Raw genomic sequence first — 15,726 nt, 5'->3', positions numbered from 1 at the left:
ATTATATTCCCGAAAAGGGATTAGTATCTAAAATATATAAAGAATTCATAGAGCTCAATAATAAAAAACAATCTGATCAAAAAAATGAGCAGAGGATCTGAACGGACATTTTTTCCAAACAAGACATACAAATAGCCCAGAAGCATATGCAAAGATGCTCAAAATCACCAATAATCAGGGAAATGCAAATCAAAACCACAATGAGATATCAAATGGCTATTACCAAAAGAACAAGAAATAATAAGTTTTGGTGAGGATGCAAAGGAAATGGAACCCTTCTGCACTTATGGTGGGAATGATACTTGGTGCAGCCACTGTGGAAAGTAATATGGAGGTTCCTCAAAAAGTTAAAAACAGAACTCCCATGTCATCCAGCAAGTCCACTTCTGGATATTTACCTAAGGGAAATGAAAACACTACCTTAAAAAGATATCTGCACCCTCACGTTCACTGGAGCATTATTTACAATAACCAAGATGTGGAAACAACCTAATTTGCAAAACAACCATCAATGAACAAATGGATAAAGAGAATGTGGTATGTACATACACACACACACACACACACACACACACACACACACACGCAGCGGAGTATTATTCAGCCACAACAAAGGTAATACATTCCCACTGGCTCAACACTTAAGGGCATTAAGGGACTTTAAGGGCATTATGCTAAGCGAAATAGATGGAGAAAGGCAAATACCTCACGATCTTATTTATATGTGGAGTCTTATCAACACAAAGATAAATCGTAGATATAAAGAACTGATTGGTGGCTGCCAGAGGCAGAGTAGGGGAGAGGCAAAATGGGTGAAGGAATTCAAAAGGTACAAACTTCCAATTATAAAATAAATAAGTCATGGAAATGTATTACAACACACAGCATAGTGACCAGAGTTCATAATACTGTTTTGCATGTTTGGAGGTTGCTGAGAGATCTTGAAAGTTCCCAGCACAAGAAAAAGATTGCAATTATGTTAACTACACTTACTGCGGCAATGATTATGCAATATACACAGTCATTACGTACACCTGAAACAAATTTAAAGTTATCTGTCAACTGTATCTCAATTTTTAAAAAATCAACAAAAGACTATACACCAAAGTGTTTTTGAAAGTTCTCATAAATACAGAGCCACTAGTTGATAATATCTTTTCCCACAAAAATCATCACACTGTAACACTACAATGCATACTCCCACCCAACACCATCTTATTTTAAGAAAAGCGAAGAATTACTAAGTGACCTATATCAGAGGTGTTCAAATTTTTTTGTTCCTGTATTTCTAAAGATTTGAAAAATTTATGAATATTTTTAAGTGGCAAAAAATGTAACTTCTGGAGTCCTGAAAAAATTAACATGTTATTCTAGGACTGTTACATCATTCTTTTAAGTCCAAATGCCTTATTGATTTGATACGCAACATCTGCTTTAAAAAAAAAAAAGAGAGAGAGACTTCCCTATTGGTCCAGTGGCTAAGACTGCATTCCCAATGTGGGGAAAGTGGGATGGGGTTGGGAACTAGATTCCACGTAAGGCAACTAAAGATCCTGGATACCACTACTAAGACTTCAGGGAGCCAGAAACAAAACAAACTACAACATGAAAATGCTTAACTATGAAACCTGGAAAAATTTACACTTTTTTGAACTCATATTCTCATTTCATTATCTCCAGAGGATTTTATTCTAATGCAATATACATTTATGCTTGAAAAACTTCTACTGACCGTTCTATGATACTTCTCCAAAAATGTATGTAAACTGAAATTTTAAATTGTTTAAATTTAAAATTTTTTCCCATGACCTTAAGTCTCTAACTGTTAAAACTTCTATGTTATTACAATTGTTATGATCATAAAATGAATTAAAACATAATCTGCAAATTTTGATAGAAGCATAAAACATATTATTTTGAAAATGCATTGCTTAGTAACAGGAATAGTAGTACCTGATCCTGGCAATTTGGAAAAGGCAATGGCACCCCACTCCAGTACTCTTGCCTGGAAAGTCCCATGGACGGAGGAGCCTGGTAGGCTGCAGTCCATGAGATCACTAAGAGTCAGACACAACCGAGCAACTTCACTTTCACTTTCATGCCTTGGAGAAGGAAATGGCAACCCACTCCAGTGTTCTTGCCTGGAGAATCCCAGGGATGGGGCAACCTGGTGGGCTGCCATCTATGGGGTCGCACAGAGTCGGACACGACTGGAGCGACTTAGCAGCAGCAGCAGATCCTGGCAATTAATTTATGTATCTAGTATAACTATTACTTACTATTAGGAAGTCAGAGTTCAGTGTAAATTCTATTGTGTCTCAGGGTGTGCAAATAATAAGAAACCCTATTTACATACATAAGCAGACATGAAAGAGTTCTGTTATAGCCAGACCTCTCAGTGTTTTGAGCTCCTTCTGAGTTAACTACCCAAAATAACACACACATACACACAAACCTCAACATCTAGTATCAAAAGATAATTTTTAGTCATCTGTAAACTGATGACTTCTTCAAAAATAAACCAATTTTTCAAAATAAGATTCCTAATCATTCACTTTCTCAGCACTGATGAGATGCACCATAGCAAGATTCTGGATTCTAACCCACTTCAACTAGAGCTTCAGATCTTTTTGTAATAACCTCATAGAGTGGGGTTCACAAGGGGTGAACATAAACCCTTAGTGGTGGAGAAAGCTTTACACGTCTTCCAGACAGAACTTCTGTGACAATGGCAAGGTTCTGTATCTTCACTGTTTAAAAAGGTAGGCACTAGTCGCATGTGACTAAATTTAAAAATTCCCGGGACTTTTAAGTTAAGAATCCGTCTGCCTATGCACGGGACAGGAGTTCAACGCCCGGTCAGGGAAGATCATACATGCCCCGGAGCAACTAAGCCCACGTGCCACAACTTCTGAGGTCAGAGTGCTTAGAGTCTGAGCTCCACAAGAGAATCCACAGCAACGAGAAGCCCAGGCACAGAAGAGTAGTCCCCGGTGACCACAACTAGACAAAGACCATGGGCAGCAAGGAAGACCTAGCGCAACCAAAACAACAACAACAACAACAACCCATAGGAAACCCTATTAAACAGCACATTTAGACCCTTCTACTTACACTGTGATCTGCAGCTTTGGTCGGCAGCTTGTGAGGAAAGCATAACCTCCTATCCTGCCTCAGATGTACTCAGTCGATCAGATAACCCATTTTAACAAAATTCCAGGTGATTCATATGAGTTTGAGAAGCATTGTGCTAGAAATCTCTTAACTTCTACACAGCTTTTCCCTTTTATTCACCAAAGAACTGCCTCCATGAAATGTCCACCCTCTGGCCTTAATTCTTGCTCCTGGCCACAAAGTCCAAAATCGAATCCCCTTGTCCTAGCAAGAGCCTTTCCAAGTATTTAAGCAGCTACTAAATTCTTCCCTCACTCACCTTTTCCTCCCCGTCCCATTTTCACGAAGTTGAATACGCAGAACTTCAACTACTTCTGTGAGAGCCAAGGCCCCAAACTGGGTTCCTTGACTCGGCTGCAAAGCACGTGTCAAAGCCAAGCGAGTCTACGAGCACGCTGCCCTCTAGATCCTAAAGAGCCTAACAGTTCCTGGTCTCTGGGTTTCGCAAACCAACTCCCCCAAGCCGAAGCAGGGTCGGCCCTCCTGCTTGGCTCTTTTGATCTCACCCAGAGCCCAGCTTCCGTCACTCCACTCCACTCCTCCTGGTCCCCATTCACGCCACGAAACACTCTTCTTTCCTTTCCCCGGTAGGTACCTGATTCAGAATACTCGGTCGAGACACGATACCCCGCAGATCGATGTACACGGGGGAAGAGAGCCGACTCTTCAGCACGAAGTTCCCAAACTTAAAAGCCTGCACGTCGTACAGACCCGTTACCAATGACCCCAAAAGGGCATCAGCCGCCGCCATGGTCCCGCTCTCCCAGTTCACTCCAAACTCCAAACCTCAGCTTGCCGCGGCGCCCGATGACGCCACCTGAGAAGTCCCGCCTCTTCCGGCCCCTTTTCCGGCGGCTGGGCGGGGTAGCTGGCTGCGCGCGGCTCCGGGTCCCAAGTAACGAGGAAGATGAATTTATACTTTGGTATCAAGGTTATCCAGGAGGAATATCATGCCAGCCAGTCTGAAAATCTAAGCATATTTTGTATTCACAAATCAGTTCCTTAGAGGAAATTCCCTTTATGGGTAGATGGCAATACTTTAAAGATAATTACCGTTAAAAACCATAAGGCTTATAATTGTTACTCATCAAATTGATTCTGACTCATTTGAAGAACTGACTTATTGGAAAAGATCCTGATGCTGGGAAGGATTGAAGTCGGGAGGAGAAGGGGATGACAGAGGATGAGATGGTTGGATGGCATCACCGACTCGATGGACATGAGTTTGAGTAAGCTCTGGGAGTTGGTGATGGACAGGGAGGCCTGGCGTGCTGCAGTCCATGGGATTGCAGAGTCGGACACGACTGAGCGACTGAACTGAACTGAAATTGATTGTTATTTCTGTTTTATTTTCTTTATGTATGTCTGTGTTTTCTGTGAAGACAAGATGACCAGCCAGCGTGAAGGAGCCCATGCTTTTGACAGTTCTCGTTTCAAATAAATGCAATAAAATCTTGATGAAATAGAAACCAAACTTTAAGATATTTTTATTCTTGTTTGCAAAATAAACTAATCATAATACTTCAATCCCTAATACTTGTCAACCTAAAGAATAAAATGGCCAGTTACTGTACCAGCAAGATGAGTTTTATTTGGGAATGGCAGAGGAATTGTATTATCAGCATGGAAACTGTGGCAAACCATAAGCAATCCTGGAGAACAAAGGAGAGGAATGCTACTTTATGAAGACACCCCGGAAATTGGGAGGGTTTTCTTCGAAGGAAAGTTCTTTGGAGTAAATCAAGAGTTCAGGGTGGTGACAGTTTCTTATGGGCTGACAGTTTCTTGGTTGCTTTTCATTGGCTGCATTATTGGTGGGCAAGGAAAAAAATCTTCCATCCTCATGCTAAGGAAGTTAAGTAAACCTCTTCCTACCCAGGGATGTAAAATAAGGTGCACAGGGTGGTATGTGCTTTTGTGTGCAACACAGCTCCTCCTTCAGGGCTTCCTCCCTCCACTTTAAATGAGATTTTTCCTTTACAAAGTATAAATTTTAACACACTCTAGTTAATTGACAATATACTATGAATTAGTTTCATTTGCATTTGGGTGGCACATACAGACTCTTTCAAAGCCTGATTACGTCTGCACAGTCTAATCCAGACTCCTGGAGTCCACAATATATTGTGTAAACTTCTGAGATCCATCCCCTATGGCCTAACAATTTTCTAACTAAGTTGCCAAATGTAACACCATAATGAAGTTAACAACACACATTGAGGCTTCTTTGGCATTTTTAGATAGAGAAATGCCTTAGAGTATTTCTTCAGGCTACAAAATTATTCTTTTCTTTCCAAAATGCTGGGCAAAATGTGTTTTAATAAAAGTGCAATATTTGCATCTTGTCAAAGGCTTTCATATATTTGGAAGAAGAACAAAAAAAATTACTCTTTTCTTTTACTGGACATTTTAATTTGAAAGAAAACAAAAGACCACCAGAAATAATCTTTAATATAGTATATTTATAGGAATGCATAACTTGAGATGTACAGTTTGAAGCTTCATCCATAACTTAGAACATTTACTGTAATGATAATAACAAGACAGCAAGTCATCACTTTACAACATTACACATGAGTGATTTTGACTTACAAATAAAATATTTACAACCTACCTTTACAAAACGACATTGTGTGCATACAAAATGAACAACTGCAGAAAAATTTAATAATGAGACAACCAAAAACCCAGAAGATACACTTAAGGCAGACCAGCAAGACACTGAAATAATTAAGGCTGTGGAATTCTTCTGCACCTTGAAAATATAGAGCTATTTATCAATACTGTGGAGTGATTTTAAATCAATTGTTACAAGCCTGATGGAAGTATGTACTTATATGTATATGTGTAATGGTCCCTATGGGGAAACCTGTCCACTTATGGATAAGGCCCTTTATCTGAATGGCCAGAGAAGCCCACCCCCAAACTCTCAAAAGATCTGGTGGGGAGGAATCACTCAAAACCAAGAGGTGCCAGTAAAATTTGCAAACCAACTGTTAAATATTCAAATATAAAGATTCTTCTGACTCCAGGCAAACAATAACCTAAATGATGGTCCCATTATGTTTCAAGCTTTGTTCGTTTGGCTTTGTAGCTTCAAAAGACAGCAAATAAATCCCCAGTGAGTAGACTCTAACTCTACCCATCAGCCCTAATGGTTTTGAATGGCCCTAAATGGTTTTCTACTAGAAAACTGATCCACCTGGGCTGTCTTCAAATGGATAGATTTCTGCATATGAGCAATAACATATACATACATATTATACACTATATACATGTACAGATGTACATATATCCAGATTTTCCAACAGTTTGCACTTTGATCACTACTGTGCTCTGACTAGGATCTCGTTCTGAAGAACACGTTTAGTTTTTTCAGTCTTCACATTTGTCCTAACTACTAGTTTTACTCACTCACCTTCCCCATAGAGTAGGCCAAAGTTTGGCAGAAACAGAAGTAAAAGCACCGGGGTCAAAAAAAATCAATCATAGAGATGACGTATATGGCTTAAGTTAGTAAGAGAAGACGTATGTTTTGTTACCTTCAAATTCATAACCACAGTCTTTGAGATCATAGTAACAGTCCCCATAATACTCCAAGATGTGGCTTCATTTCTTGATGGAAGTCGGGCACTCTTACACTAGCTATTCCTCAGCTAGTAAATTCATTTGCACTCTTTTCCATTTCTTCAGCCATCCTCATTATCCAAAATAACAGTTATCTGAATAAGCAGTTAATCTTGTTCATCTGAATAAAAACAGAATCTGACCACAATTTAGAATCTCCCAGCAAACAGGCTAACAGGAAACACAATAGCCCATGAGTATTAATTTCAATCTTTTCATAAATGTCCCTTAAAGATGAAAATTTGTCTGAGAGTAATTGTTTTTTCCTCTCTTCTAACTTCTACATGTATTGAAAATGAGGAAGAAATGTCTTTCATAGAAAATATGGCCTGTGTTCTACTATTTTTGTGTATATTTCTCACATGAATAATATTCTCTATTAAAGATATCTAATGCTATGGATAAATTTCAGCTGTTTTTAACCCTCTAGAATTAATGAAACAAAGAACCTTTTAGTTTTTAGAAAATGTATATTAACATAGTAGTTCCCCTTTTCTTAGTAGAGAATGGGTAAATCTTATCTTTTCTAACCCCACCTTGGGTTTAGTTATTCATTTCCAAATGATCCCTAGATTTTAAATAGTTAAGAAAACTGTAATGCTAATAAACCCACTGAAAGCTCACATTCTGTGGTTGCCTAACCCAGACTCCACGGAGATGCTACACAGGAGGGAAATAAATAAGCCCCACATTTCTCAAAACTGAACAAGGATGTGGTGAGTTTGCACTTTTCCCCTCCTCTATCAAATTTACGGGACAAAGTTTTACTTAATATTCAGAAATAACCAGCATCTAGTTTATAACATATTTGCCCCTTTGTAGTCTCACAAATCTAAATGTCCATGCTCTTCCACAAGGCAAGAAAAAAGTAACAACTAACTCACCAGCACTAAATCATGGAGACTATGGAAAAACAAATATGCTACTTCCAGAACATCTAGTTATCTTAAAAAAAAAAAGAAAAAGATCCCAAGTTTTCCCTCCAAAAACAGTTCATTTCTACACCTGTGCATTTAATTTGCCTCTTATTATAGAAACCTGTGAGATTCTAAAGAAATGAGTTGTGATATCAGAAAATATTTTATTCTCATCTCTGCCCTCCCAGTGAGGAAAGTGGCTGTTTGGGCTTTTCTCTGTCAATTTTTCTAGAGCATAAAGCTTGAGAAGAGAGTCGTGGTTGCTTTGGAGGGCATCTTACTCTGTGCTTCTGCCATAAGACATTCTCGAGAAAACAGTTTATTGACAAACACTTCATCAGCTCTCCTAACCTTTTTCTGTAAATAAGCTTTTAAATGATTGAAATTACAGGCTAAGATCAAATAACATTCAGACAAAGAGCACCTAGTACTTCCAATTAAAATCAATTTACAGAATTTAATCTCATAAGTTTGTAAATGGTATCTAAAGTCATGAATATTGAAATCTTGGAATGTTCAAAGTTACCATCAATAAAATTCTTAGCACTGGCAGTGTGTAGCACTTTTTAAAAAATCAAAGTATTTTCTAGACATCCCAACTAAGGTATTTTCCCCACATTCCTATAAGATTAATTCCTCCCTCCTTCCCCCAACTCCCATTTTCACAATGGGGATATTTGGGGAAGAAAAAAACAAAGACTTTCTGTAAGAAAGGACGAATCAGGAACAGCTGAGGTTGAAACTCAAGAATTCCTGGGCTCACCCTATGTTCAGATGGTTTAATTTAAAAGATATTTTAAGGAAAAAATGCTGCAATATCAGTCAATCTAAATACAATGAACTTCTTTATCTCCCATCCTCCCCTCTGAAAGGCACTACTATTTATAAAGACTTAAGCGGTACAGCCAGCTTTTCCTCTGCTTCCTCTGTTCCCCCCAAGAGTGTTTATGGCTGTGAGAGACCTGAAGGACACCTCCAACGTTACAATTTTTTTTCTTAAAAATTTTCTCACATTCAGCTGTAAGTGGATACAAATCTGTTTAATTTGAAACCAATGTAAAAGATGTAGTAAATTACTATATATACCTTTAAAAAATTATTGTGGGTTGTCCCTGATCTTTTCCTTCTTTCTGCATCCCATCCTTATACAACAAAAAAACCCAAAACCCTATACAATGGATATAAGCCAAGCAAGAAACTTGTGACTTTAACCAATATTTATTTTTCCCATTTCAACTGGAAGTTCATTCTTACTGATTCCTAGTTAAGTTTTGATTGCAAAAATTACCATAATTAGAAGGGGACTATTTTCTCATCTCTCCCCTCTTCTCTACCACAAAGTAATAAATCTCTCTGCCAAAATAGGTACAAGAAAGTGGTTCCTAATCCTTCATCCCTCACCACAGTTGCCCACAGAGCAGCTAGAGTATATTTCCCAGCCCCATCTTCTGGGATTCCTTGTTATTTCCAACTTGCTAAAGAGAATTCCTGAACCAGGAACACAATCAACTTATCCTCATTGGGAAGGACCAGGAGCTTTGAAGATAGGATGTCTCCCTGTTGGCTTTCTTCAGTTATCAAACCATATAAAATATATACCCTTTCTCTTGGGGCCACTATTAAATTCATTCTATTCTAATGATTGTTCTTTGGCTCCAGTTAACAAAATCATACTTGCCTTCCATCTGGACCATTCCAACTCTGATGTGAAAGCTGTTATAAATGCTTTGGCTCTAACATTCTTGCCCTCCCAACAGCACAATTTCATTAATGCTCTCCTGTGCAGTCTGGACACCATTATCCTTCTCAAGCAAAAACTCAGCTTGTCTCCTACATGGTCATAAAAACTCATAAAGATTCATCAGGGGGCTTTTTAGTTATCATCCACAGTGGATGGAAAATAACTTGCCAAGCCATACTGTACAGATATTCAGAATCCTCAGTGCCTGTATCTATCCCATGATGAGCCCGAGGGACCAGGCTTTCTTCTTTTATGTTATATCTTATAACAAAGACATGTTTACTAAAAGAGTTTTTAGTAAACTTGTTTTAAATTTCAAAATATTGTATCATATAGTATTGGTATAGAACTATGGGTTTAAATGAAGAATATGAAGGGTTAGAGAGCTCTGAGAAAGTAGCCTTGGTGGCCCAGGGCCATTCGAAAACTGGGAAACAAATACAGTCAGAATCAGTTTCCACTTATTTGGTTAATCCTGAAAATACATAAGTGCTATCTAGTCTTATTGCTTGTACTTTCTACTAATTTATTAGTCTATAATCTTAGATGGGATGAGGTGGAGCATGGATGAAGAAGTTGACTTTGAAGTCAATGGAAAAGAATGATGAGTATTTTTAATTCTACATTTCCACTGCAGGAATAAGTATTTTATATATTAAAGTTCAGGCTTAGTTTCCATCATTCTTCTTCATTAAGATAGGTTTATAGTTCTATTTATCCTTCATAAACTCTCTGCTTGCACTTCTGTGCTGCATGATTTTAATTTTCTCAGTCTTTTTATAAGAGAGAAGCAATGCCATTAAACCTGATTTGAACAAACACTTAAGTTATATTTTTTAAAATAGCATTTGCATAAGAGTAATTTAAAAAACACATTCTAGGAAACAAAAGATGGCTCATGTACAAAACTCAAAAACAAATCTCCCAAAAACCGAGGAAAAAGAAAGAAAGAAAGAGACTATGAAATGCCCAGGTTTAATTTTTTTTCCACCAGTGGAAAAAAAGGCAGTTCATAACCATCTTGTATGGAGAATATATACCAGAAAGCAGCGTCGGCCTCAAAATGCAATTAGTCCTTTTAGTCCAGGGAAATATTGGTGGCTGAGCAGTGATAGATATTGCAATTGCAGTTAAAACTCAATGCTCTGTTAGGATGACGTATCAGATTTTATTCCATGGCTTCAAAAAGGACTTGGGACCAGGCCTTTGAAAGGCCTGTATGGCTGCTTCCTTTTGGTAAGCACCCCTTCATTTCTCTAAGGGGTTAGAAATAAAGCAGGCTAGCTTTCTGAGGACTGCATTCTACAGCTGCAGAAGACATCAGAAAGTGTGGGTACGTTCTTCACAGGAACTGCAGGAAAGGTTTCTATTTGCACTTTTGTATGAACCTGTTTTACTCGTTACCTATTTCAAATCAAGTGTAGACATAAAAAATAGCCCCACAACTCATGCTATATTTGGACTTATTCCCTGGCAGGCTTTCCTGCCAGATGAACTCTGAGCTGCCAGTGAATCCGGGGATAGCATTTCATAAACAGAACCTAAGTTAGTCAAATACCTGTGACCGAGAGAAAAATCTTCTCACTCACAGATTGCAAAAGGGTAACATTGCTTTCTTTTAATGCACAGGTTCTGGTAAAAGAGTTCTATACAAGATTTATAAAAGGCTTTAGAAAAAAAACCCAAAACCTGTCATCTAATTGTGCTTAGTCAAAACAATGTAATGCTTCGGTACATAAGTTACTGTCTTAACTGGAGCACTCAAAGTTACTTAAGATTGATTTCATATATATCTCTATATTATAAAACTCTGAAAGTTGAATGCGATATATTTTTACTGTATGTGTACATGTATCCTATTAAGAAACTATATGTAAGTAATCTAAACCGGTACAGTTGACATACATGACATCTCTGTTAAATAGAACTTCTTGCTTAAAATTTCAGCAAAGGCAGGAACCTTTATTCTTTCTTCAGTGATCTTATGTTTTGCCAAGTTAACCACTCATTTTGGAACACAGTTAAAATGTCATAACAGCTGCTATTCTTGTTATCTCTGCCTCTTTTCTGAATACTTTCCGTGACTCTACATCTGTATCTCTTCTGAACGACCTTCTGGAAAGTCCCTGGATTTAGGGTGATTTCACTGCTGCTCAGACCTTGACAAACCACTGAGGAGGCTTAAGAGGTACATCTCTCAATCCAGAGAACCACATGGAGTGAATGATGGACAGAATTATTTACAGACACATTCAGTCTTGCTTTGGTTCACACTGCACTTCCATGTGAAACCACGAGGGCTGGGAGATGGCTACGTGCCTTGGTTTAGCCGATTGACAATGTAGCTTTTGACGTTGGGAATGGGGCGCACATCATTCTGATGCTTGCGGCGCTCGATGAAGCACGCCAAGCGGGAGGTGTCCAGGGGGATCTTGGAGTAGCTGCCATTGTGGGGCTGCAGCCACGGATGCTGCAGGCAGGTGGCTGCCGTGGGCCGCCTCCGAAAGTCTTCCTGTAGGATCACATTGATGAAATCTCTGGCAGCATTGCTCACACCACAGAAGTACTCATGGGGAAAGCTGAAGTCCACCCTGCACACATTGATACATGTCTCCTCCTTGCTCTCATCCAAGAAGGGGGAGACCCCACTCAGCATGACGTATGTCAAAACCCCGATGCTCCAGATGTCGGTGCCCAGGGATACAGGGATGCCCTGGATCACTTCTGGGGCAGCAAACTCGGGGTTCCCCAGCAGGTGGTGGATATGGAAGTGACCTGAGATCTGGACAGCATCCTCCAAGTCAATGAGCTTCACTCGAGGCACTGGAATCCGTAGGTCAATGAGCAGGTTTTCAGGCTGCGGAGATCCAAGGAGGTGGGGAGGAAAGAAGGCAAGTTCAGCTCTGTTTTGACTTTCTGTAGGACTCCAGCCACTCCAACATGGTTCTGCTATTCTTTGATAAAGCCTCTAGTGTGTGGGATGTTCCCTATGCTTCAAACTGAACTAAACTCTTGAGGCTGGATGGTACTTCAGAGAAGTTGGTTGACACTAAAAATCCTGTCTTTTTAACTAGCCCTTCTGCACTGAAAGAGTAAATTATTTATTTGGGGGGGAACAGGGGCTTCTTTAGAAAAAGACAGCAACATTTAGTGATTCCTTCTATAAAGTTAGACAAAGTGGTTAAAGCCTACCTACCTTCTCTTAGCCCAGATATTATGTGACTCTGATGTGTTCTCATTAATTTAATAATAACACACAAATTGTGTGATGACCCATTTTGTGTTTAATATTCACAGGGATTCTAATGCAAGAAAATAAAATGAGAATTTACATTCCTCAAGGGCAATGACTGGCAGGTTGAACTTAACCATTTCTCTGCTAGGGTTGCTGTTTATTATTACCTTTATGTCCAAATGTGCAACTCTGCAGTTATGAAGGTACTGCAGGGCTTCCATGATGTCTCGAATGTAGAAAGCTACTTTTTCTTCCATCAGCTCATCATGATTCATAAGGTAGTCTAAGAGTCGGCCATCGTCCATCCTGAAAAAAGGGAGGAAAAGGCCAAGGAAATATGTTTGCAAAGAAAACAAAAAAATAGCACACATATAAATCTGTAACATTGCTAATATTTCTCCTATTTCTTATTATAAATGAAGATCAGTGTTGCAAGACATGCGCATTTTAGTTAGAGTCCAAAGTTAGTACAATGTTCAGAACTTACATTAAAAAGATAGATAGATAGGTAAATAGATATGGAGGAGATAGAAAGAGATAGAAATAGATGGGTAGATAAGAGAGAGACGCATGCTTCAGAGAATAAATCTGTATAATCTTAAGAAACATTGTGAATGCCTGCTAAGTCGCTTCAGTTGTGTCCAACTCTGCAAGGCTATGGACTGTAGCCTTGCAGACTCTGTCCATTGAAATTGCTCACAAGGAAAGTCTGACATCCCTTTAAGAGAGGTTGCTGCTGCTACTGCTGCTAAGTCGCTTCAGTCGTGTCCGACTCTGTGCGACCCCATAGACGGCAGCCCACCAGGCTTCCCCGTCCCTGGGATTCTCAAGGCAAGAACACTGGAGTGGGTTGCCATTTCCTTCTCCAATGCAGGAAAAGTGAAAAGTGAAAGTGAAGTCACTCAGTCGTGCCTGACTCTTAGTGACCCCATGGACTGCAGCCTACCAGGCTCCTTCATCCATGGGATTTTCCAGGCAAGAGTACTGGAGTGGGGTGCCATTGCCTTCTCCATTAAGAGAGGTTAGATTGCAAAATACAGAAAGGGAGGAGACAGAGACAGATCTTGCAACTATCTGAATAACTGGAATCTGATGGCTTCAAGGAGCCTCACGTGTTTTGCAAATTGCTTTTCCTTTGTCAGCTTTTAGTTGGGGAAAAGTAGCAAGTAGGCAAAATTTGACCTTGACATTCACGATCCCTTCTTGAATCCTACTCCTCCTGGGAAACTATCCAACTTTAAAAACTATGCCTGAGAGCCTGCTACGAGGAGCCAGCCAAACCTAGACTTGAATCCTGGTTCTGCCACAAACAGGCTGGGGTCTTGGAACAAGTCATTTAAACTCTCTGTGTTTTGCTTTCTTCATCTTTAAAGTGAGAGTAACAACAACAACAGTAACAATCCCTATTTCATCTATGAGGACTCTTGATGGATCAAGTGAGACAATGAGGCATTAAAGCATAACTGGCAGCAATAGTAAGTGTGCAAGGAATGGCAACTATCTTTAGGTGCCCTGTGCCCTCTTTAGCAGGGAGTGACCAGATGTCAGGCGGCTGTTCTCTAACGTGCACTGGGCCATTGAGGACCATCCCCAGGAGAGGCCCAGGCAGAGCAACCTGAGCCAGAATCAGAAGCTACTTTTGAGCACAGCTGATATCCTCCCACCAAGTTCCCATTCTCTTCTCTAGCTTGTTCCTTCCCACCAGCTTGTTTTCTTCTCCTGCTTTCCTTGACAGGCTCAGAGGCCTAAATCACAGTTGAAAGCTGTAAATGGAGGTGCTTCTTTACTGAACAGAGGTACATGTGGAGCCATACACAGTACTGGTCTCCAGTATAAATGTCTGTCTTCTCTCCAGACCCAGGGCCTCATCACACCAACCAGACAACATTTCTATGAGGGATCCATACTTCTGAAAAGACTGTCCTCTTGGGCCTCTGTAAGATTTCTCTAAACTACAGGGCATGATCTCTGTTCTTAGCTTGGGGAAGGAGTGGGAAGGATGTGACCTTATTGCTCTCTTCTGGGACCCAGTATACAGGGATACATACTGGAATGAGTGGAAGTTTTTGAAGGTCTGGAATGAGAGGAACTCTGGAATGAGTGGGAGGTTTTGAAAGTAAGATTCTACCCTGAAAGTACTTTCTTGGGGGTAGACTGGGGATGCTATAGCAGTAGATGAGAGGAGCAACCCCACATCCAAGGAGTGGCAGCTGTGCAGGTGCAGGAGGACCGAGAGGAGCTACTCCACGTTCAAGGTCAGGAGGGGCAGCCCTGAGGAGATACCCCACGTCCAAGGTAAGGAGCAGGGCTGTGCTTTGCTGGAGCAGCCGTGAAGAGATACCCCACGACCAAGGTAAGAGAAACCCAAGTAAGACGGTAGGTGTTGCGAGAAGGCATCAGAGGGCAGATACACTGAAACCACACTCACAGAAAACTAGCCAATCTGATCACATGGACCATAGCCTTGTCTAACTCAATGAAACTAAACCATGCTGTGTGGGGCCACCCAGGACGGGCAGGTCATGGTGGAGAGGTCTGACAGAATGTGGTCCACTGGAGAAGGGAACAGCAAACCATTTCAGTATTCTTGCCTTGAGAACCCCATGAACAGTATGAAAAGGCAAAAGATAGGATACTGAAAGAGGAACTCCCCAGGTCAGTAGGTGCCCAGTATGCTACTGGAGATCAGTGGAGAAATAACTCCAGAAAGAATGAAGGGATGGGGCCAAAGCAAAAACAATACCCAGCTGTGGATGTGACTGGTGATAGAAGCCAGGTCCGATGCTGTTAAGAGCAATATTGCATAGGAACCTGGAATGTTAGATCCATGAATCAAGGCCAATTGGAAGTGGTCAAACAGGAGATGGCAAGAGTGAACATTGACATTCTAGGAATCAGCGAACTAAAATGGACTGGAATGGGTGGATTTAACTCAGATGACCATTATATCTACTACTGCGGGCAGAAGAAATGGAGTAGCCATCATGGTCAACAAAAGAGTCCGAAATGCAGTACTTGGATGCAATCTCAAA

The 15,726-nt window shown here is 40.2% G+C and overlaps 2 protein-coding genes and 1 long non-coding RNA gene across 16 annotated transcripts in view; 1 reads left to right on the top strand and 2 right to left on the bottom strand.

Moving 5' to 3' along the window:
• UMPS (uridine monophosphate synthetase) overlaps positions 1-4,008 on the bottom strand; it is a 51,868-nt gene extending 47,860 nt beyond the window's left edge. Inside the window, exon 1 of one of the 3 annotated variants that reach the window (XM_044934244.2) lies at positions 3,770-4,008. In XM_044934244.2, coding sequence (XP_044790179.2) covers positions 3,770-3,925 — 156 coding nt within the window. In that variant the 5' untranslated portion in view covers positions 3,926-4,008. The remainder of the gene's footprint in view (positions 1-3,769) is intronic. The other 2 variants (XM_044934555.2, XM_006078534.4) reach the window with 2 other exon arrangements.
• Positions 4,009-4,142: 134 nt separating this feature from the next.
• Positions 4,143-4,648, top strand: LOC102399336. Its single transcript, XR_329300.4, has 2 exons — positions 4,143-4,403; positions 4,557-4,648. It is a non-coding gene; the product is annotated as an uncharacterized LOC102399336 (long non-coding RNA).
• A 968-nt stretch (positions 4,649-5,616) lies between these two features.
• The window catches only part of KALRN (kalirin RhoGEF kinase), a 705,208-nt gene continuing 695,098 nt past the window's right edge, over positions 5,617-15,726 (bottom strand). For all 12 annotated transcript variants that reach the window (XM_025281073.3, XM_025281358.3, XM_025281444.3 and 9 more), the window contains 2 exons: positions 12,862-13,000; positions 5,617-12,316 (listed from right to left, as the gene is read on the bottom strand). In XM_025281073.3, coding sequence (XP_025136858.1) covers positions 11,771-12,316; positions 12,862-13,000 — 685 coding nt within the window. In that variant the 3' untranslated portion in view covers positions 5,617-11,770. The remainder of the gene's footprint in view (positions 12,317-12,861; positions 13,001-15,726) is intronic.

The sequence above is a fragment of the Bubalus bubalis genome, chromosome 1 (assembly GCF_019923935.1).
Source record: "Bubalus bubalis isolate 160015118507 breed Murrah chromosome 1, NDDB_SH_1, whole genome shotgun sequence".
In the NCBI taxonomy this organism is placed as follows: domain Eukaryota; kingdom Metazoa; phylum Chordata; class Mammalia; order Artiodactyla; family Bovidae; genus Bubalus; species Bubalus bubalis.
This window is presented reverse-complemented; position numbering and strand designations above follow the sequence as displayed.